Source organism: Ptychodera flava, chromosome 12, assembly GCF_041260155.1.
Source record: "Ptychodera flava strain L36383 chromosome 12, AS_Pfla_20210202, whole genome shotgun sequence".
Classification (NCBI taxonomy): Eukaryota; Metazoa; Hemichordata; class Enteropneusta; family Ptychoderidae; genus Ptychodera; species Ptychodera flava.
Genome location: NC_091939.1, coordinates 25,173,820 through 25,198,477, shown reverse-complemented (window position 1 = coordinate 25,198,477; position 24,658 = coordinate 25,173,820). Strand labels below are relative to the sequence as shown.

The following is a 24,658-nucleotide window of genomic DNA, read 5'->3' as shown; positions in this document are numbered from 1 at the left end:
TACGTTAAAAATACTATATTTTGCGATACGTGGACATGTTTACACATCAAATATGATTATAGTGCTCGCCTAAGTTGACCGAAGTTATACAAAGAGTGTTAATGGAATAAAAGCAAAGTAGCTTTATTACTTCAAGCCATTATACACGCATCAGAAGACACGAAATACAGTACCGAAGAAAGAAAAAACCTCGATGGCCCTTTCATGGAAGCAAAAAGTATCGCGCAATTGAGAGCATTGATTATTCAGGGGATAATTGGCGCTTTGTAACAACTTAGCCCTGAAACATGGTGACGTATGTCTTATTCAGAGTCGACGACTCAAAAAAGTGCGGCTAATTTCACAGTAAGTTTGTCCTCTTTCGGCGGCGCTGAATGGGAAATGCGTTAACAACTTTGTCCTCTTTTCTTCTAGAGGGGCATAAATAGCAGTGCGTCAGACTCGCCGATTAATTGACAAAAAATCGTTAACTATTACGTCTGGCACTGACACAGTCGGTCGAGCTAATTAAAGAGTTATGACATAAAAATATTTCAAAGGTTAAAATTAAATTCTACATGAAAAAATAAGCCATCAAAATGAATGTATTTAAACGACACAGTCCAATCATATTTTTACCCAGATTTAAGCGGAACCTCTTTGTAAATTTCGTTTGTAGTTTTGTCGCCGGCTTTCAAAGGTGGTGGTTTTGACCGTGAAGTTAATTTATATCACTAATATTGTCAACGCAGTTTTTGCGTCTTTTCTTTTCGGGGCATTGTCTTTTTTGTCGAGCTGTCTATCACGGCTCGCAAGGCTTGTTATCAAATGTGACTAATACTCAAACAAGACCTCATCATTTGGTCTATCGATAAAATTCAGATCACAAGTTATAGACTAATGCTTTGTGGTTTTCCAAAATGAAACCATCGAAAGCATCTGCTCTGACGGAATATTCAAGCATATTAAGGAGATGAGAATGTATGAAAAAGTTATCAAATTCAAAATTTATATTGAAGAACGCCTACCGGATACTCGTGTGCTCTACAACAAAGCACTTCGCAAGAGCAGTCTTCCACTATACGTAACTCGAAAGCCATCAATTTTTCTATCGTGTTCGCTAATTTGTATTTTGTTTATGAACTGTTTTTATTGAGATCTTCAAACAGGTGCAGCCAACGAACAATGCACTTTTAAAAAGGTCCTTACTATGATAAGATATATTGTGCATGACAAGTAATGTGAACTGACTAATTTTAAATCAAGAGGGTAATTAATTAGCTGTTCATATTTGCCCTCCCACAGAAATTTTTCGACTTACCCTCCCACACTCAAACTTCATTTTTACCCACTCCCCACTTATTTTTGCCTGTTTCCCCTCCCCACTGTGAATTTTTGAAGCTCCCTCGCCCTGTGGCGAAAAAAACTTGCCAATTTCCCCTGCCCTGGAAACGATTCCCCTCAAAAAGTTTTTCGCCAAGCCCTGTCCCCAGGACAATCAACCGATATCCGCCCTGCCCTACAAAAAAAACTAAAATTTGCTCCCCTACCACCTAAAAACATGTCCCCTGCCCTAGCAAAATTAAAATTTCCCCTGCCCTCAAAAATTGCTCCTGGAATAGCTTTTTCGATGAATAGCTCCGTTGGCTGCTCCTATTCAACTGGAGACATCCCCCTAAAATGATTCCATTGTCCGCCAAACGATGAATCCATTATATGCTAATCTACAACACAAAGCACACAGCTTTGTTTTCACGTGGTATAGCCTGCAGTAGTGATAGCTTAGGAGGACATTTGAACACTATTCAGTTTGCCAGGTAGGCAGTCAATTTGAAAGTCATCGCTCTCGGAACGAGGTAATCAGGCGTGCAGAGATATGGCGCGCCCGCTCGCTCAGCTTGCGCGGAATTTGTCTGATGTCACATTGGCACGGACTATCGACAGCGAAGTGATTATCTCGCCATTAACGTGCAGATTGACCGTCGATTCTCTTTAATAATAATAGACACAGAGACGGGATGTCACGCGCTGGGCTTACTCCCCACTTAATTGGTTCACAGTTAGTCATCCCATTGTATTCCGTTTCATCATGTGTGACGTCCTTCTGCGGACTGGTAGTGTCTAAGCGCGGATATGCGCGCATATTGTCGCATTCCGTCTGTCAGTTATTAAATATACTACACGCAATACATAGCAGAGAGTGCGGACATTTTTTACTCCATAAGTATTTTTACTACTATTATATGTTTCACATAAAAATACGTTTTCCAACACTCTTTCAGGCGGAACGTTTTACAAGCTCACCTTGCACATGGAATTGATGACGTAGGATCAATCAGCTGGCAGCTTGCTATCTGTCTCATGGCCGTCTTCATAATCGTCTATTTTAGTCTTTGGAAAGGCATTAAAGGATCGGGAAAAGTAAGATTTGAATATTCTCAGTTCATTTTTCTGTACATAATTGAAAGCATCAGAAGATGAAGCGAAATTTGGGCTCCAAAGGGCGCACATTATACACATATTGACTGGCAACGAAGGTAACTGCATATCTTGCCATACACGGGATGCCCGGGAAGTGAAAGTCACCCCTAATAATAAGCAGACAGTTTTTGGCGACTCTCACTCCCCAGGGAAAGAAAATGTATTTTGTTACCCGAATATGGCCAGTTGATGTGCGTTTTGTAACACACCGCCAGCTTCTTTTCGCGTTTTAGAGTGTGCGCATGCGTAAACGACACTTCTAACCTTATCCAGTCAACAGTTGTTCCGATACGTTAACCTTTAATTGTTTGGAAAACTGTCAATCCGTAACTGGCTATTTTCACGTGTCAGTGTCAAAATGATGTATATCACATGATCGTACATTGACGAATCACGGGAGAGCATTGGGACGAGGTGTATTGCAAAAGAATCTGACATCTGACATTTATGTAAATTAGCAGCAGTTGTGATTTAACGTAATACGCGCCCCGAAACGGACAAATTTAAACTTTTGCTCAAACGTTTTTCGGGCAGACTTATAAACATTGTCTTTCAAAATCAAGAACAAAACTAGGGATCACCAGGCAAATCTTGGCACTTGAGAAATAAATAACGAAAGAGTTACCGATTATTTGACATTAAAACAGGCTACTGTCCATATGTTAACTTTATATTGGGAAAATTCAAATTTTCTATACCAACAAAATCCAGAACGATGAAAACATAATTCACTCTACAGAATTCATGGTGACTCCACACGAGTAGCGTATCGGGAATCACAAGCTGTTCCGAAGCACAACCTACCTTATTGTTAAATGCTCTCAAGTGGTGAAAGTTGACCTTCTGGGCAGGATGACCGAAAGCACCGATTTTGAAAATAAAAATTGAAATGAACCTTATAAACCATTTTATGGATCAGTCATAAGTGTAGTAAATTCGTGGACCAGACATAGCCACACATGAACAGCAGGTAGATTAATTGGGCCAAAAGAGAAAACCAAATTACAGACACCGTGTCCTGTATGAGTAACACGATTGTAACTAATTTGGGATAATTGGATCTTCATATTTTTCAAATTTCTCAAATTTGTTAGGTGCCCTATATCTGAATGTTGTAATATTACAAATTACTCATAAAGACAAGTATGTAACTTAAAAAAAAAAGCAGTGATTCATTACAGTGATTCATATCCTGTATCATTTTATACAATATTTAGACAATTTTGGACCAATCCTGACGGGTGTAGCATGCTAGCAGGGTACGCTTACCCATTCCGGACACCTGGTACCACCACTAATTATCAGTGGTTCAGGATGGTCCTACTTAAATTTGTAAATCACAATTGTCCCATGGACCTGGTAATATATTACCTTGAATGGAAATGATTATTGGACCAGTTTAATGTCATATTAAAAAGAAAAGCAGATGAGCTTACATTTGCAGATTAAACCGACATTACTTCATCACCCGATTATCCAAAATTAGTGCCAATCGTGTTGAGTCCTTTAAAACTATTTGATTTCCAGAAGATAAGAGACATTGTCATTAATGACAAAACGATAGCCTGCATTCATGAAATAATTTGAACGGTAGCATTGTTTCAGTGTATGAATACTTTTACAACATTACAGACTTCTCTGCCAGTCTGTCGTTTGTTTCATTTAATGACAGGACAGTTTCAGAACAGTTCTGAAATAGAAAGGAATGTCTACTAGTCCTGAGGCATTTGCTCAATAATCCGAGGCACGATAAATGTAATTATTTTATTATCCTAAGATTTGTCATTGCCATGTTAAGAGTGTAATTGATATTCAACTTATCTCCCCTCTGAGCGTCTCCGTATGTTCAACGTACATAACTCGCACTTAATGTGTCATTAGAGGTCCGTTGAACAAACGACGTTAAAATCAGGATAAACATGCTCTGTCATTTTACGCGCTTATCTTGCGAGCCCAGTGTTGTGTCAAGATGGGCGCTGTAGTTCAGATTAGACACGATAATTGAATGTAAACGTAGATATAGCCACCTCCATTTTGCACTGAAACACGATGGCTGAATTTTGAAATTGCTGGCGTGGTAGCTGTTGCGTACACGATGCAAACTCGGCAAGTTCTCCGAGACGGAGATAAACGAATCAATGAATCAGTTTGTAATTGTAACCAGGATCCGCACCCAACGTTCCCTCTGCCTTATACATGCCTATCATTTTATTTCCCCCTTTTACAGGTTGTGTGGGTAACTGCAACAGCCCCTTATATCATATTAAGCATTTTATTGGTACGGGGAGTGACGTTGCCTGGCTCCAGGGAGGGCATTTTGTACTACATAACGCCTAGGTGGGAGCCTCTACTGGAGACGGGGGTGAGCATGAACCTTTGATTTTCACACAAGGCTTGTATGAGTTTTCTAAAGAAAATTGACGAAATGAAATACTTGTAAAGACCTTCATTCAGAAACTTAAAAACTGTAATAAAGATCTTCAACATAGTTCAATCAGGCCCATAATTGCTAATACGACATCCCTACCTACATTTGTTGATACCATAGAACGACCACTACAAAAAATTACATCCATACTTTTAAGACGTTACCGTCTTGTGCCTATACATGACGCTATTATATTTACTAACACTAATCTTTTTCGTGTTCCTCCCAATTGGCAAAAGGTTTGGATAGACGCCGCAGTACAGGTATTTTTCTCTCTGGGTCCAGGGTTTGGTGTTATTCTCGCCCTGGCTAGCTACAACAAATTTCATAACAACTGTTACAGGTAAGTTTCCACCTATTTTCCTTCATACGAGAGACGCTGAATACAAACTGCGCCCGCTGGTATCAGTTGAAACACTCGACCTATATATTCTGATTAAACGTGTCCTTGTCCTCATGACTATTTATTACAGATAACATTTATCACATAACTTTTCTTTTCGAGATATCCCGAAGAGGTTTCCCTGCGTTCAAGAACGAAACGTGCTGAATTAAAGTAAATCCTTCTTCTTCAACAAAAACAGCAGTGGCTCGGTGTTGAAAAGGAAGGCTGCACTTTTAAAGGAATGACATCAGTTATTTTGGCTTTAAAGACTACGAGTACAAAAGCACAAAGGACCGGATCATTGAGCTAAATAATTATGCCCTCGGGTATATACACTTTGGCGTCGTGAAGTTCATGCGGATATTATCCGTTACGTGTATGAAAGATAGGAATCGTGAAATAACATTAATTAGAATAATATGGTCGTGAAACTATTTTTATGATACGATATACCCGTTTTTGTTTCATATTGTCAGGAATAGAGTAATAAACAACGTATTAAATCTGTATTGTTAAATTTAGCATTGTTAGTAGTATTATAGAACATCCATAATTGTTGTCATTTTACTGAAGGGAATTAACCGAAAATGTTACACCTCTATAGCATTGATTGGGCATTGCTTTTAGCTACGGGAGTCCTTTCTATTCACCCATAAACATTTATTTCCGATTTCTGCTCATTTTTCCCCCCAGAGATGCCTTAGTCACCAGTAGTATTAACTGTTTGACCAGTTTCCTGTCCGGATTCGTCATTTTTTCTGTGCTCGGCTTTATGGCGCACAAGCAAGGTACTGATGTCTCCGAAGTTGCCGCAGAAGGTGAGTTGTACAGTTGGTGTGAAGAGTCCATCAATCATAATGGTAATGTATGGAAAGCTGACCTTCTGGGCAGGACGGATGAAAGCACTGCTATGAATGCAACCAACGTTATAAAACAGTTTATGTCTGAGTCGTACATGATGAAGCCCATTCATGGAGCAAACATAGCCACACAAGAATAACAAATAAATCAATTGGGCTAAAAGATTAAGCCAAATTACAGTTACCGTGTCCTGTATACTTCCATTGGAACAATAAATGCGTGAACCCAAAGACAATAGAACAAAGCCGAGGTATATTCATTTTTTTGGCTTAAAGGCAGGTCAACCCCTAAGCTGTTTAAAAAAATATTTAGCATTTTAGTCTTCCACAGACAACCAGTTTTGTCGTTTGCTTACTTTTCGTTGTCTAGTCTTTTTATCTTGATCGTTTGGGTTCGACCTGAAAAAACAATCGGTATCGAGCCCCCGTTAGCTCATTTCACATTGACAGTACTGTGTTCGAACCATTTTAAGAATTCCTATTATAAAGACCAAAAAATCCATTCAATTTACGTTAGATTTGAAATAATATACTTCCTCAAACGGTACTTGAGTTGATGTTTATACGATTATGTGTATATTCCCCCTGCCGCTACAGGGCCGGGTCTCGTATTCGTGGTCTATCCAGAAGCCATTGCGGCGATGCCCGGATCTACTTTCTGGGCCATCATCTTCTTCTTCATGCTGATAACGCTTGGCCTGGACAGTACGGTAAGATTTCTCTGTTGGTGTTGCTTGATGAATACTGTCAAAGTTTCAGAGATTTTCTTGTTTCCTGCAATTAAGTAATGTATTCTTTTGGTTAATTTATGTTAATAGTGGGAATATTGATAGAATAGAAAGTTGTTTAGGTGAATAGATGTCAGCAATGAAAATCACATGATCCTCGTAATGTAGCTTTGACTATAAAAATATTTCGAACATTGATTATATCGCTGGGAGTGTAAGTCACTAGGAAATTATGAAAGGTCAAGTGATGACAGCCTGTGGATATGTTGAGATATATATGTGCACCTCCGCCATATTGATGGAAATCACAAAATATTACTTCATCAATATATTTATAGCCTGACCTGAATATATGACGTAAGTCTCCAGGCAGTGTGTACAACTTTTGCATTGTCCCCCTTTCAGTTAGTTCCTTCAGAATGCTCAGCATCGTTGTCCTCTTTTCGTTTTTTTATTCATTACATGTTCGAACGGCTATATACAATATATATATATATATATATATATATATATATATATATATATATATATATATATATATATATATATATATATATATATATATATATATATATATATATATATATATATATATATATGTGACGCCAATATATATTGTGATATCAGCTTCGGGGAATATTCCGTGCCGAGGTTACTGTAAATTTGAAAAATTATTCTTCAGAAATGGCATATTGTTACAGCCAACATGCCTAAAATTGACTCATGAATATTGTTAGTCGGTCGCACTCGAATTTTGGACGTTCAAGTTTGATTAAACAGAGGCTATATCTTTAAGATTCGGCGGGATTCAGCTTTTGAATGATTGCCTTCAAAAGTCCACTCTAAGTAAATAAATCGATAAAAATACGCTCGGCTCCTCTCAGCCGAGAGGAAACATTACGGTAACGGGGAAATCAAATAAACTATAAATATTGATAACTTTCTACAAAACTCGGAAAAGAATACAAAATAAAGAACTATTTAGTCGCAGTTGGAGGTACTTTGCCGTGATTAAGTAACCATGGCGACGGCTGCTCTGAAACGAACTGCTGCATTCGGCAGTGCGCGACCGGATGTGTTACGTCAATCTCACTTCTTATCATACGCGAAGCGATTCCTTTTTCTGAGAGGAGAGTGGGGCATAGCGTTTATTGGTGCGACCTGTTTGTGAATGCTCATTTATTTCTGCATTGCATAGCGCCGACGCCGGCCCCTTCCTCTGTTTTTGCTCGATTTATTAGACCAATGGGGAGGATTTTTTTCAAAAGAAGTACGTATATAGAAATTTAGTAATAGATGAAATGTTTTATATTGCTCAATAATTATTCTATTTTCCTTTGTTCTATAGTTTGGAGGACTCGAGGCCATCATCACCGCTTTCTGTGACGAATACCCGAAATCCATCGGCAAAAATCGCGAGATATTTGTCGGCGTATTAATATGTTGTTGCTACCTTGGGGCTCTGCCAACTACGACATACGTAAGTAAACGAGAAATTCACGCTACGTTTGTAAGGGAAGCTGGGCGTGACTACGAAAAAATCTTCAGTCCAAGTCTTCTAAGTTGAAGAACAACATGATTCAAAATTGGAAGAACAGCACCTCTTCAAAATATTTACTTTTCAGATAAAATTATTGTAGTGACAATTTTGTCTTACATTTTTTTCGTCTAAAATCTGACTAACATGTCTTTACTGTAATTTTACATCAGATTTTGGGGAATGAAAATATCGTTTAATCCCATACAGATTTTTCGACACAAAATTAATCAAAATCTTGTGATTACAATAGGTATACACGGGGCAAAGTGTATATTCAAAAGTTCGCATTCCTCAGAAGCAATAGTAGTGGCTTTCTAAAATCAGCTGTTACCGAAGTAGTAAAAGCTCGTTTTACAGAAAGATTCTCAGTTTGATAACTGCATTCTGTCTGCCAGCGCTGACGCAATAGGTCCTCAACAGAGCAGTGTGTGGAAACTGTACGTTGACGAATAACGTTCGGTGCAATTTCCGATCGTTTTCCGATTGGACACGATGTTTACTTCTTTCCTTTCGAGTGACGTCAGAAATGACTAACACGGAAAAAACAATCATGAGAATGAAAATCGTTGTATCCGTCACATTCGACACTTTGCCCATCCTCGTCCGACTAAAAAAAATAATCAGATTAATTTACATATAGTGAACCGTTAAGGTATAATGTGCCTCGGGGACAGATATTCGGACTCTCAAATTCTCACAATTTTTTGCTATGGTCTCCAATCCTGAACTTTACACGGTGAACGATACCCCCCCCCCCCCCCCAGTGTTTGGTCTTTATTACTACTATTGAAGAGAATCATGTTTAAAGTTTCTTTGAAACAACATTTCCTGTAAAAGCTTAAAACGTTTTGTTTCAAATAGCATATGACCATAAAATCGACAAGCATCGCTGTAAACAAACCCGGTGCATTACTGAATCTTCAAATTTGAACTTTGCAATGTCTGACCTTCAACAAACATAAGAATGGTATGTGTGATAAAAATATTTATGTACAAAGGGATTATGGCTGTAACTTTGCTGACTTTTCACTATTTGCGTGTTAGAAAACAAGTGCATTTTCTTCTAATTCCCGAACACGGCACATTGTGTTCGATATGCAACGTTCAATTGTTGACGAGTGATATTGTAGTCCGAGCCACATTCAATCGTTGATGACATACAGACTGTGATGTAATGATTAGCACTGGCGATTCAACACAAACGATACGGTCTCGGGAGTAGAACTAGATGCTGTACCTTACCGACAGAACCAAATTGACGGAAAATGTAATAAGGTTTTCAGCTATGGTAGTTTAAAGTAGGAGAATATTACAGGATAAAGAAAACATTGAATAGTGGTTGCACCGCTCTCTAAATGTGTGAGGTCAGTATTTCTGAATTTTTGTGGGCGATTTACAATACCAGGCATCGCATTGTATGATTTGTAATCCTGTGTGTGCTTTCTGAACTTAAGACGCGTTTCATTCGTCTCGAAGGTCAGCAAACACACCGTTCGGCTAACATCAGCCAGACGGCACAAGACCATTAATTTATTTGCCGTAGGCCACCACTTTAGCGTTGAGCTAAATTTTTCCATTTTAAAAAATTCAGTGGCATGCACGAACCCTCTTGACAGGTGTTAGGTCAATGTCAGCTTCACTTTTGATGAATTTGTCGTGCGGACAAGTCCACGAAAATGTTGAGATCATGATGAAAATAGCGCCCTCAGTGGTTTTGCAGAAATTCATGCTCACTGCTATAGTTTCCATCGGCCCATTACCACAGAATGCTACGGCCATAGTTTACAACAGTTTGTGTTTTGGTTAAAGCTGGCCATTGTCTTTACAAAAAAAATTTCAAATTAAAGTTCAAACCGAACAAGCACCCATGCATGTATCAAAACTTAACGATTCGCACTATTTTTCACCAAAATTATCTTCGTGAATTACTATACTGGTCTTGTGCCAAACTGTCGTGTCAGCACGTCTCACTTTAGAGATATTAAGATGATGCCCGTGAACGGATACGTCATCACTTTCTGTGCACGTGCTCTTATCATGTAGTTCTGATGATGTCACGTTCACTTGTCGTTTGGTATTAGTTTCAAAGATATACCTGACAAGTGGGCGTTTCGCGTTTTCCGATGGCGATTTTTGTGCTCACTTCGTTATAGACTTGGCATTCAATTACTGATATTCCTTCGGCTTTTTGTGCTCTTGTTTTTATCGATTGCCCTCAGATTTTCAAATATTTTAGGTAACAAAAAGGATACAAGTCGCACTGAATAGGATTTACAGAGCCATTTTACCTTCTTCAGTTGAAATCGCAGACGACGGCATGCTCGGACACGAGTTTCTATGCCGATGAAATTCAGGCTTCTGAAATCAACATTGAAGTTTGTTTGACCAACATCATGTATACGGTTGTTCGCACACTCGTTAAAATTTAAAATATTCAGGTTTTTATAACCGTGTTCTAACTGATAACAAAGTAGTCCGGGCGACTGTGTGAGTCGGAGGTGTGAGTCGGCATCTCTTTTAAGGTTGTTGGCGCCCGAAAACGAAAGACGTAAAATTTTGTTCACACTTTTCAATGGCAAAATTTCAACCATTCTCTTTCAAAATCAGATAAAATTTGGGGGTCACCGTGCAAATTTTGGTACCGTAGAGAAACAAATTACCCAATATTAACCGATATTTGAAATTCAAAATGGCCGCCATCTCTGTTTTATCTCTAACATGGAGGAAAAATAAAGTTACTGATTTTCAAAAAAATAAGTCCACTGAGTATGCTTCAAGATGAGCCACTCCCGCAAGTGGTAGGCAAAGAGAATATTGTAAAAGTTTTGGAGTCCGAATTTGTGTCCCCAAAACGCATTCTATCTTAATCGGTTCCGGAACATGCCGCCGTGAGCGGGAACATGGAACTACAATCTGAAATGACCATGCGCTTATTCTGTCTTCTTTTCAAAGGGTGGACAGTTCGTGATACACTTAATCACTGAGATGGGTGCCGGCGTTTCGCTGCTCGTCATCGTGTTCCTTGAAGCCGTCGTCATATCCTGGTTTTACGGAGCCGGACGGTTCGCCGAGGAGATCAAACAGATGCTGGGATACAAACCAGGAATATTTTGGAGAATCTGTTGGCGTTTCATCTCGCCACTATTCTTGCTGGTAAGACACACTTCATAAAAGGTCCTATCCAATTTCTCAGTCTGTGTACGCTTCTGTACCTCTTCCACGGCGCCGTCGTTCGATACTACAATTATATTCCCGATTGAATTCCAAAATCCCACCGGGATATCAAGACAAGCAATCTATCCTTAAAACAAAGATGTGATTCTGGGATGGCAGTCGTTTCAATAGCACAGTACTGTTGGTAACGCGTGGTCGTGCTCTGTGGGTATGGGACCGACAGAAGGGCCCATCCCCGGTTTGATTATATCATGATTAAAGGGAGGCGGTCGTCGGACCTGCGCGTGTGCGACTTTCTTGTTTGCAAACATTGTGTTTCATGCATGATATCTAGATGCATCACTTCAACATAGCTGCAACATTTATATTTTACGATATTCATTGTTAACAAGCATGTTTTAACTTTCGTCAATCGCCAACGTACCCTAGATACATTATTTACATCGGTTGCAGGGGTCACCGTGCAAAATTTGGCACTAGAGAAACAAAAATCTCCCAACATTTTACAGCACTTGAAATTTAAATACCCGCCATCCCCGTGTTAACTCTATGGGCAAAGATAAAATTTAGCAAAATAATCCAGTGTAAGATTTACTTATTAAGCTTCAAAATGAGACCAACCAAAGCATCGTAATCATTTAAAAGTATGAATATCTGTCCCCGAGGCGCATTCTACCTTTAAAAATTCTACTGCCAATTCAAAGAAATTTAAATGACCTATTTAATATGCACAGCGTGCAAAGTGAATAACAAAGAAGGTTTGTCACTGTCTTAACAAAAGCCCATTATTAAACCTTGTACACGTATCTTGCGAGAAAACCGTGCCCGTAATTTTGTTTCAGAAGAGGAAATGTCATCGTGTGTTCATGAATGTACAATTTTCCGTCAGCTCAGAGATCAAAAAGATTCTAGACTTAAGACAAACGTGTCATTCATTCATATAAGAAATGAACAGATAGGATCAACCCAGGTTTTTGATGAGTATCCAACGAAATTATCAAGTGGTTTTTACAGAAATTTAAATACATGAGTTTTTGTTCGACGAAAAAACAATGAGCCAATATGGTGACACTGTACGTAAATATGGAACTTCTTTCTTCATCAGTTCATCATCATCATGACAATCGTATCCTGGAAACCGCTTGCATTCCAAAATTACAGTTATCCATACTGGTCCATCGGGATCGGCTGGTTGGTGGCGCTGTCCTCCATCATCATGGTTCCAGTGTATGCCGTCTATAGGATAATTATAACACCGGGAACACTCAAAGAGGTAAGCGATGATCATTAAGATGATGATGATGATGACGACGTTGTTGTTGTTGTTGTTGTTGTTGTTGTTGTTGTTGTTGTTGTTGTTTTTGATGATGATGATGATGATGATGGTGATGATGATGATGATGATGGTGTTGGTGATTGCTACATATTTATCTGTGTATTATTACTTGTATATTGCTGACACACTTGTTCTGCACGCGTTTACGTGTGCCGAAAAACCCTTCGCAAAGCTTTTTACCTAGCCCAGTGAAGCAAACCAGTCTTTGCATTGAGCAACATCACATGCTGTCATTACAGTACATCGTCTTGTACCACAGTAATTTCAAGGAACACCACAGATCAGTGCATTAAACCCATATCTTATCATTATAATGCATAGAATTTTACAGCGCATTGAATATCATAATTAACATTTGATATTACCATGTGCAAGGAGCAAGAACACTCAGTTAAACAGCACCACGGAACACCGCAGTGCACTGCATTAGGCCAAATAACATTTCAAAATAACATATTTTACTGGTCTTTGCTGTACTATACAGTGCTCTAGATCTGCACATGGACCCGTAATCACATCTACTTCGTATCTATTTCATACAATTTATGCGTTCGTTCTCGCAATGTGAAAGTCTCGTAAAGGATGGTTTTGGTTCCTATTACTATATAATATATACGCATGGAATGCAGAGCTATTTGGATCAGTAAGTGTATGATCCGTACGTCGACTCTAAAGCAATTTATGTGGCAGATATTTTCCAAACTTTGTTTGTATGATTCTACGGCTAACCTCGTACAGATTTATTCGAATGACGGTGATATTCGCGTATGTAAATTTTTGAGGCTAGTTTTCTCAAATTTGGTCAAAACATCTAGTCTGAACTATTTTCTGTTAAACCGGTCAGGTTTGCTTTACAGGTTCCTCGGCGTATTCCCCTCAGATTTGTTCAAATGATGGTAAAATTTGTACAATAACTTTTGTAATTACCTCATTCTTGTCCGAAACATCGTCTATGAAACCGCCCTTTAGATATCTTTCGAGTTCGGTTTGTCCAATACCGAATACAATTTGTGTGTATATTAGTGTGATGCAATGGGAGTGCAGTGTCATTGACGCTATACTTCTTATCGTTTTCACCAATGTACAGCGACTGATAACAGCCATCAAACCCGAAGGCGACCAGTCATTGGGAAACAGGGAACAGTACGCCATGAACAGTTACTTGTGAAACCAAGCGTTGAGTACTGCTCGCTGCCATGACATCAAGGAGAAATTACGTTAGTCCGTAGAGGGCGTTTAACTGTAGAGTTTTGAAGAAGAGGACCAAGCTTTATCGTCCCAGGAGTCATTCCATGTCGTAAGAAGATAACTAGAGGGAAAATAATGCAGTTTGATTAGAAGACACTGTTTGAAAGCTTTGCTGTGTTGCAGGCATTCGATGGAAAGACACTGTATTCCCTATTCAGGTAGCTCCTATGAACAGATTTTATGTGGTGAGGAACGCGGCCATTGGATTGTTGGCCATCCGCACATCCCGTACTCTCGTACGCCGTTGAAGGTATTATTGCACTGAAGTTAAAAACAAGATGCCCTGTTACGTCAAAATAATGTAATACATGCACAAACAAAACCTGAAGTAGGAAGAAAGCTTTGTATCCGATGGCAAATGCAGCTTTTAACAAAATGAGTATTGTGGAGTATCGTTATCACTCTCTTTCTGTTCCTTAATGTATGTATTAATTACTTTTAAACACGACAAAAGTGGTTGTTCCTTTAATATGTGTCGTTGAACCAGTTTCCTGCTCGAGTAGGTCTGAAAGAAACATGAGCACTTTGTCTCTGTTGCAATCCGCCCCTCAAATTCCAAGTATTATCAGAAACGTGAAGATGGAACATTTGTCTCTGTGACTGGGACCGTTTACGTGTAATCGGAACTATGTTATTTTCGACCGGGACTACTTTTTATTTAACGTGCGGCACCTCGTCCGAACGATACCAGCAACTGATCATTTTAGCACCTCGTTAGTTTTGTGAAACTGTTGCTTATCGTCTCTCCAGATATGGAACTCTTCATCTATTAGTGTGCTTCGCTTCAATAATCTAAATGCGTTCTCTGTGAATGTTAAACAATAAATTTGAAAGAAAATGAGTGTAAAATTTTTGTCAGTGTACTAGAGGGTCCCTGCGTCCATCTGCAATATGGTACGACGACCCACAGTAACCTCCATATAAGGACATGAAATTTTAAACTAAAAAGTAAATTTTCATACTTAACTACGACTTTGTAATATGTAACTGTGAAATATTGGTTATCTTGATCGTCACCTGCTTCACTGTCAAGTAACGAGTTATTGTTCTAGGATATAGCCTGTTTTTGTGTATCATAATCAGATTACATTGTTCCTGCAGATTCTCAAAATCCGAAAACGGAATATAGTGGTGTCAAGCGCCCTCTATAGCTAAACCCAGGGTTTTCTTTTGACTCGAGGTGCCTGGCTTTGTCTGCTGTACCGTGTTCAGTCTTTCCGCACCCGGGTAACATATTTAAGTATGGTGATAAAAGTTATATTGTAAAAAATTGTGAAAAGTTGTAATTAAAGTCGAATTTTTCGTGGCACTCGGACACTATTGCCAGTATTTGATCGATCTTTGTATTCTGTATAATTATTTGTGTCGAGATGCGCAATCAGATGACCTCTTACGATAAACAGCACTGCCAGGAATCGACAGTGTTTTAACATGAGACGGTTTGTAATTTGTAATTAATATTTGCAATTATGAATAGTTAACACAGATGTTGAGAATTTAACATGTGAATTAATTTGTACAGATACTGAGACGACTTTTATTCGTAATGTAACTATAAATACAAGTATACTAATAATGATGATATTGTATGTATTGACGATGATAACTTTATTTGAATTCTGGCAATAACTGTGCCTTTCATTTATCAATGACGTGTACAATGAAGTGTATTGTTAGCAATAAACCAATGCCTATTGTCTCCAGTCCAGCCCTTGGTTGCAATTCTCGTTTGAGGTAGAACGCATGCGCCTCGCGGACAGATCTTCAGACCCTAAAATTCAAAGAATTTGTTTGGTCTACCGTGCGTTTTTTGTCTACCATGAGCTGCACTTTACAGCAGAGGCTCATTTTGAAGCTCCCGGAGTAAATAAAGTTTTGGCCGTCTTATTTTTCCAAAAACAGCAAATTTAATTTTCCCCCATTGAGTTAAAGGGAAGTGGTTGTCGGGACTGCGCATGTGCAACTTTCTTGTTTACAAACAATCTGATGTATTTCATGCGCTATGTATAGATGCATCATGTCAAAATTGCTGTACATTAAGACCAACATGTTTGAACTCATCAATCGCCAACGTAGCTTGGATACAGTGTTTATATTGGTCGTAGGGGTCCCTAGCGACCCTTTGAGCGCCGTTCCGACGACCACCGCCCTTTATCGCAGGGTTGGCTGCTATATTGATGCTATGCTATATTTAATTTCAAGTGTCGGTAAATATTAGGTAATTTGTTTCTGCGGTACCAAATTTGACCCCGTGACCTCTGATTCTTATTCTTCATTTCGAAAGGGAATGTTTCTCCTTAAGGACAGTTAAAGCAAATATTTAAATCTTATAATTTCGAAGTGTTGACCTTGACACAAGTCTCCTGGCACCAGTTCTTGCAAACCGTTGATAACACTTTTAACACCTGTGTGAGTTTGTATGTTACCAGAAATGTTTGCTTTTTTATAAAGAAAGGACAGACTGAAAGATCGAGGACGCGACGCTCCGACGCTCCCCTCAGAGAGCGCCCTCGAGCGACGGATCTTCCAGTCTAAAAAAAGGATGCTGTGTTTTTTCGTGTGCACTAACTAAATTGAAACATGCAGCCCACCACCGTCTCTGCGGATTGAATACAAAATATTGAGGATTGACCCAGAAAATATCATGAGAGGGATCCGTGGATTTTTTTAAGCTTTTAAAGGGTAATTGAAAAAATTAGAGAAAAAATTCTAGATCCTGCCGCTCTCCTGGAGTGAAATGTTTTGTTCACGCAACAGACGCAGCCTACACGTGTGATACTTTTCCAACGATTTTCTTTGAAAGAACACATTAAAACGTATACTGGTATCTTTCTTTATGAACAAATCACGACAGCTAAATTCGGGTCTGAAATTCCTGTGCACACAGCTGACACAGGTTCACGAAAAAGTTAGCCGATGGACATGTATGCGTGGTGACGGATTGAACCTTTGTCTATGTTGCAACTACCGAGCTACTCGAAGACATTTTATTAACAATGCTGGTAGTTACATAAGTCAGTATTACGAGACATCGCCATTTTGTGCACGCTTACTCTTTCATAGAGAGTCCTCCTTATTTCGAAGCCCAACTATATTTAGCTATACAGCAAATACCGGTCAAAGCTACAATAACCCTGGCGAGCCGAAGCAAACTTGCCTGAAAGTAACGCAGTGAAACCCGGGCGCCCAGTTTACCCGAGCTAAATTGGTGCATTACGGTACTACAAACCTGGGAGAAGGTAGTCGCCGTATTCAAGCAAGGGATCGACGCTTTGTGTACTGCCGACAGGTGCAGCAGTTGATTCTTTTGTTTCATATAGGTAGGTTGTGATGTCAAGTTATTATTTTCGATGAATGGAGTGGAAGGTCTCCCATATTTCTTAAAATACCCCGGGATAAATACCCTACACACATGTCTCGTAGAGATAATAGAAGAGCTTAGAACAGTTTGGACACTGAATTCTGCTTTCAAAAATCTACAAATTTTACTTTCAAATTATATCGAGATAAGCGACCAAGGTTTTGTCCTACCACTATGGCACTCAGACCCAGTGCAACGGCTTGCAAGATATCATCTCGTATGAACTCGGCGAAAGCTCTGTGCTCCTCTTGATTCAGTTTGAATTTGCATAACAAATCAGTCAGTATGCTAGCTTTCGAGTTCGAACGATCCAAATTTGCCAGTTGACGATGCACAATCAGCGTTGATAGTGCATTGATATTGCATGGAACATAACAAATTGTGCTGTTCCGATAACCCGACCTACCCCTATTTTTTACCTGGCGACCCTAAACTTTTTAGAGCTACGGTATTAACACGGAAGTAAAAACAAGGGAAAAAATTACCCGTAAAATCACGCGTTCTTTACTTTTTGCTTGAACGAGGGTGTTCTTTATGTTTTTTCCCTTTTATATGTATGATACATTTTTCTGGAAATGTTGTGCCAATGTTTGACCGCCTTGAACCCCTGCAAAATACATATTCAAAAATAAAAATATTTTGGAAAAAAATCCTGCCGACCTACCTACCCTATTTTTAAAAACCATGTTATCGGAACAGCACAATTTATTTTTTTAGCCTAACATAACATAACATAACATAACATAACATAACATAACATGGTATCATAACTTATATATGTAACCACCCTGTAGAGTGTGCTGTTTATGATGTAGCACACTTGCACCACATGCCACTTAATGAAAGAGCGCCACCTACGACAGCTGTTTCTCTGGTGTTGGTAGGTCGCAGTTTCGGTGTAACCGGATTTTGGATTTTGATGTGTCGAAGTCGATCGATCCTCGGCTAGAGGCTTATAGAAGCTGGAATATCTTCACAGTAAACTTTTGACAAAAACACAACCATGCAGTTGGTTGCCACTGTCGTCTTCAGTTCTTTGCGTGGCCAATGAAAATTCTAGGTATACATCGCAAAAGCTCAAAATTTTACAATACTCTTCCTGCGTGGCGAAAGTTTAAAACTCGTCATTTTTTCGAGTTGGAAATTTCCATGAGCTGACCTTCTTTCAATGACAAACACCTCTTTCTCAATCACAAAAAACTTTTGTCAGGTACACGCCGGTGCTTCATGAAAGCTGCTCCGTATAACTTATAGGTCACTTCTCAATTTTCCCAACCTGATCTGGGAGCATCTGAGAACATGGCCTATCAGTCTGATCGGGAGAAGATGGAGAGTTTCTATAGTTGCGGCTTTCAATTTGCTTGTTCTTTGCTGTTATTGATTCGCTGATATGGTCGACCTCTTTCTGCAAAATGCGAGCTGGAACAACGAGCAGGGAACGCCAAAAGACTGTTGAAAAGTATATTCACGAGTCGCCATCTCCCCCTACGGTGAAAACACATCTTTTAATTATATGATTATATAAAGACCCATAATGTCATACCCACTCACATGTTACATTCTTTTAGGGGGTGATTTCAAACTTATACTCCCCCGGTCCAAATGGGTGAAACCCAACGACAAAGTATTGTTGAACCTTTGCAAAAAGTAGGAATGATTTTTTATCATAAACGTAGATTAATATAAATGTAGAAATTCTGTGATCTCCATAAAAATCGCCCATACTCTGTCCGTTTACAATGTTAACACTCGTTAATAATTTATTTTGTGTATTTATTTATTTTGCAGACTACCTCAACCGTATTGCACAGGCATTGCGGCGGAAGTTCGGTCAAGCTACAGGCACGGCGTCTCTAACGATCCAATCCTACTCCAACATGTCAACTTTAGAAAACCAGAATAAATTCATTATTCGTCTTTTTGAGAGAGAAGACCAAGCTGAAGTTAAAACACTGTATAAGGACGGAGTATATGAGTTCCGCAAGCCCTGCATTTACCGCCATCTTCGATACAAGAGAACCGGAGTAGCCTTCCTCATGGGGGCGCTTCTACCATACCTCGTATTCTCACAAATTCTGCTCTCGATTACCACTGTGTTACTACTCGCAACATTCTGCGTCTGGCTTTGGTCGTCACCTCACAGGCAATACCTGAGACACAGATTCAAAGCGGACATGAAAGACGTCTATAGCCAATATCTTCTCCACCAAAGAAGGAGTTTCTGGGTCGCCGAGTACGATGGGCAGATTGTGGCTTGCGTCGGTATGAGAAGCGATGACGAAGGACGCACCAAGAAAGCGTCCCTGTTGACAGCGCTGGCTGTACGGAAAGATTGTCGCAGATACGGATTAGGGCGCCTTCTCACAGACACCGTAATTCAATATAGCAAAAAACAGGGATACAGATTTGTAAGGCTAGAAACAACTGAAGACCATGAAGCCGCTTGCAGACTTTACGAGAGCATGGGGTTCGAGAGAACCAAAGTGTGGACATACATTGACAGTGGCCTTTTGAAACTACATATGTATGAATATATCCTTCCGTTAAGTTAAGTCCCAGAGTAGGAGCCATAAAGATTCGGTTTTAGATTAAAGAGAGTTACAGGTTATACAAGTTTTATCCCTCCTATAAATGGTGTACAACTTTCAAATATCAAGAGATATACATAAAAAAAAACAGAAAACAAAAACAAAAGCAAAAAAAAAACCAAAACAACAACAACAGAAAATCATGCAGACATCAGACGAGATATACGAAGTCATAAACCTTCCATCTAGGTAAGTTCACATTACGAAGTACCATGTGGCGGCGACGTCTTGGCTAGGGCAAAATACACAGAGAAATCTTGCCTTTTTTCAGAATAATTCAACGTAGTGTCTTAAAGATGGTATCAATGCTAATATTTGGATGTATGTAACATCCCCTTTCACAACTATAGGGTGCACTTTCTAAAGCCTGCATTGAAAATAAATTTCTTAATAAAAAGAATGATATGATTTTGACTGGATCATTCTTTATCTCCAAGAATGATTTGCCGAGAATAAAGATCGCTTCGGCATCTCAAGGCTTTACACAGTAATTTGTACATTTCATACAACTACGGCAGATACACAATCGGCATAAAATCATATGTTAAAGGAAAACAGTCGTCGGAACTCAAAGGTCATATGGGACCCATACGACCAATGTAAACACCGTATCCAAGGCACGATGGTGATTTGTGAAAGTTAAAACATGTCTATCATAATTTACATCGTGTAATTTAAATGTCGCAGCTATGATAATGAGGTGCATCTAGATATCGTGCACGAAATACATTGTTTGTAAACAAGAAACTCGCACAGGCGCAGTTCCGACGACTGTTCACTTTTAATGTTTCGGGTGTATTTTGACAAAATGTACAGAGATCTGAGCACGTGACTTGATATAATATCAACAGCGATGCATTAATGAGAAGACTTTTGTCACTCATTTTCCACTGAAACTCACCCATGGAGAAGGATTTGGACTTCAATGCTTGTGGGACACCGACCACCTGTTCATTTTGAATTTCGAGAATTGAATTATGCAGCCGATCCCACCATTCCACAGTTGCATGTGTGTTCTCCATTTTGCATTCTAAGTTAATTGTGAATAGGAGGAACTCCCATGCCTGATCTACGAGTTTGTAGGATCAACTACTGGCGTTGCTCTCTTTGTACTGCAGTGTTTTATTAGAATTAATATAGTCTTTCTCTAGGGTCTATAAATTAAGGTAGAATGCGCCACGTGACGGGGACAGATATTCAAACTCTCATTTTTTTTTTCAATGCAGTTCTAATCTACCACTTGTAGAGGCTCATTTTTAAATCCGTTGAAGAAAGAAAACAATTCACCGTCTTAGTTTTTCGGAGATCGAAAGTTTTATTTTCCCAAATAAAGTTAACACAGGCATGGTGGCCATTTGATTTCAAATATCGGTAAATGTTAGGTAATATGTTTCCCTTGTGCCGAACTTTGCACGATAGCCCCTGATTTTTATTCTTGATTTGGTGAGAGAACAGTTAAGCAAAAGTTTTTTTTTGACATATATAAATTTATTCCAATTGAGTGGCAAACACAACAAATCTTCATAACTGTGAATATGTCGAGCGAATGAACAAATTACAAATTTCTTGCACAACCATTGACTTGAAACCACTCTAGTCTAATCATGAACAGGTTTACCAAGTTTTGTATTGGAAAAAAATTATTCATAGTTTCATCATAGACTGCCATGTATAGTGAATGGACATTTCAGTGAAATTCCAAATCAAATTTCTTGCACACCATTGACTTGAAACTACTCTAGTCTAATCATGAACATTAATACCAATAATCAAGTGTACATAAATGCACAGATTTTCCTATTTTTTTATTGGAAAAAAATTATTCATAGTTTCATCATAGACTGCCATGTATAGTGAATCGACATTTAAGTGATATGCCAAAATCAAATTTCTTGCACAACATTGACTTGAAACCACTCTAGTCTATCATGAACATTAGTACCAATAATTCAGTGTACATAAATGCACAGATTTACCTATTTTTGTATTGGAAAAAAATTATTCATAGGGTTTCACCATAGACTGCCATGTATAGTGAATCAACATTTCGGTGAAATTCCAAAATCAAATTTCTTACACACACATGGACTTGTAACCACTCTAGTCTAATCAAGAACATAAATATCAATAATCAAGCATACATAAATACACAGATTTGCCAAGTTTTGTATTTAAAAAAAATTATTCATAGTTTCTTCATAGACTACAATGTATAATGGATCCACATTTCATGCGAAATTCCAAAAACAAAGTTATTGTACACACATGCACGTGTTACCACCCTCTTCTAATCAAGCACAATTATGTCAATTATTCAGGGTCATATATACACAAATAGTGCATATTTTTAATTCTGAAAATTTTTTTTTACAGTTTTGTCATAGACTCCCATGTATAGTGGATCAACATTTTATGCGAAATTCCAAAAACAAAGTTATTGTACACAGATGCACATTTTACCACCCTCTTCTAATCAAGCACAATTATGTCAATTATTCAGGGTCCATATATGCACAAATTGTGCAAATTTTTAATTCTGAAAATTTTTTGACAGTGTTGTCATAGACTCCCATGTATAGTTTTGTCATAGACTCCCATGTATAGTGGATCAACATTTTGACAGAAATTCCAAAATCAAATATCTTGTTCACATGTGCACTTGTAAACAACCCATGCTAATCAAGTATATCTATATCAGTTATTAAACATCTGTATTATGAACAGATATAGCTAGTTTTATACTGAAAATACACGTTCGTAGTTTTCTTATAGTCGACTACATGTATAGTGAATCAACATTACCAATAAAATCTAAAAATTACATTTTTTGTACAGGCATGCACTTTTTACCTGCCACTTCAAGCAAAGTACATGTACATGAATTATCACACATATGATTTGATATTTCTTGGACAACGCGTTATATCGGCCACATTTTGCCTTCCTTTCGGGAGGGCGACTTAAAAAGTATAGCAAGTCAGAAGGGGGTCTTTAACACATTGCGGGTTTTTTGGGGGGGGGGGGGTATTGAGTAACAGGGGAGGGTCACTTATTTTCATGCACGGATAAGGGGGAGGGTCACTAATTTTTGTGCATGAACTTTTGAAGGGTCACTATTTTTTACGCAGCGGTTTTTCAAAAAACACCGGCCCACCCCCACCCCCCTGTAATTTATGTCCAGTCCCTCAGCACAACAACAAAACTTCTGGGGATTCGGGTCAAAATCAGAAACGATCGTAAAACTTCAGGATGTGAAAAATACTCTCGGGAAATGACATGTTTTTACCGATATCTCGCGATGTGCGCGCAGTCGCCACCTAAATATCGACCGTTGGCATTAAAAAATGTATTTTAAAAATGTTACCAAGTGGGAGTGCCTCTTTAAGTGAAATACAATATATTCATCCATGAAGAAAGATTATAGGGTTGGAGGCTAACTTTAATCCCATCAAGAGTAATAGAATTTCTAATATTCCAAACTGTGTACTTTACAAAGTATGTGACACAGTATACAATGTCTGATGTTGCATTTATAATTTTCAATTCCTGCAATACACTCAAATAATGTGTTCCAGCCTGTTTCTTCTCGGCCATGCACAAATAAGGCATTTCCCATCACTTAAATTAAACGTTTTGGCCGAGTCCTGTGATATATCTCCCAATTTAAATCGCTTGCAGAATTGCTAACAATTCCTGTTAAATTAGTTGAAAGTAAAATTCTCAGCCCATTTTGACCAATTTGACCTTTGACTTCATGCCATTTCTTATCAACTGAGCTATATCCAATAAAGCTACTTGGTTCTGACACCACTCTTTGTCAGATCATAGTTCCCTAAGTCTAGAATATCATAGCTTTTTTCATTTTGAATGTTTGAACTGATTATTTGCTTCCAGGAATCTGAAATCGAATGAGGAGTGTTTCATACTTCGTCTTAATTTCCCCTTGCATATGTCTATTTGTACCTTCTCAAAAGCAAAAGTTTAAACCTGCAGGCGGTTGTATAGCGCCCTCGGTCGGTTTAGTCGTGCTTGAGAATGGGGTGAATGCCCTTTTCCTTCTTTGTTTACAAATCCACATCTACACTGTACACCATTGACTCTAAAAAAAAAGATAGGTCTTTGTGTACACTAACCGGTGAACAAAATCATAGAGTTTAATTAATATTCACTGACAATAATTTTAACTCAAAACTGTGGCCCGTAGTACGGGGTTTCGGTTTACATGTATTTCTATTCCTTTCCTGAGCAGAGTGGGTCTGAGAGATTAACCGGAAAGATGTTTATTATGTACTGTAGTGTTATAGGCAAAGTAGCTGTGGGTCCATAGCTGTGGTGTTTTCAGACGGGATTCCTGCCTTTTACGGGCCGGTTTTGACTTTTCCGATGTGGTGGCGGGGTTAAAAATCGGAAAAGTCAAAACCAGCCCGTAAAAGGCAGGAATCCCGTCTGAAAACACCACAGCTATGGACCCAGTGTTATAGGCAAATTTCCTTCGCTAAAATTACTAGTCATCTGTCAGTTTTGACTCACGTTTTGATTCGCGTGGGTTC

The 24,658-nt window shown here is 38.7% G+C and overlaps 1 protein-coding gene across 2 annotated transcripts in view; it reads left to right on the top strand.

Moving 5' to 3' along the window:
- LOC139145494 (sodium-dependent serotonin transporter-like) overlaps window positions 1-15,867 on the top strand; it is a 46,165-nt gene extending 30,298 nt beyond the window's left edge. For both annotated transcript variants that reach the window (XM_070716702.1, XM_070716703.1), the window contains exons 5-13: window positions 2,262-2,400; window positions 4,688-4,822; window positions 5,128-5,231; window positions 5,967-6,091; window positions 6,731-6,843; window positions 8,210-8,341; window positions 11,354-11,554; window positions 12,681-12,848; window positions 13,999-15,867. In XM_070716702.1, the coding sequence (XP_070572803.1) occupies window positions 2,262-2,400; window positions 4,688-4,822; window positions 5,128-5,231; window positions 5,967-6,091; window positions 6,731-6,843; window positions 8,210-8,341; window positions 11,354-11,554; window positions 12,681-12,848; window positions 13,999-14,079 (1,198 nt within the window). In that variant the 3' untranslated portion in view covers window positions 14,080-15,867. The remainder of the gene's footprint in view (window positions 1-2,261; window positions 2,401-4,687; window positions 4,823-5,127; window positions 5,232-5,966; window positions 6,092-6,730; window positions 6,844-8,209; window positions 8,342-11,353; window positions 11,555-12,680; window positions 12,849-13,998) is intronic.
- Window positions 15,868-24,658: the final 8,791 nt, after the last annotated feature.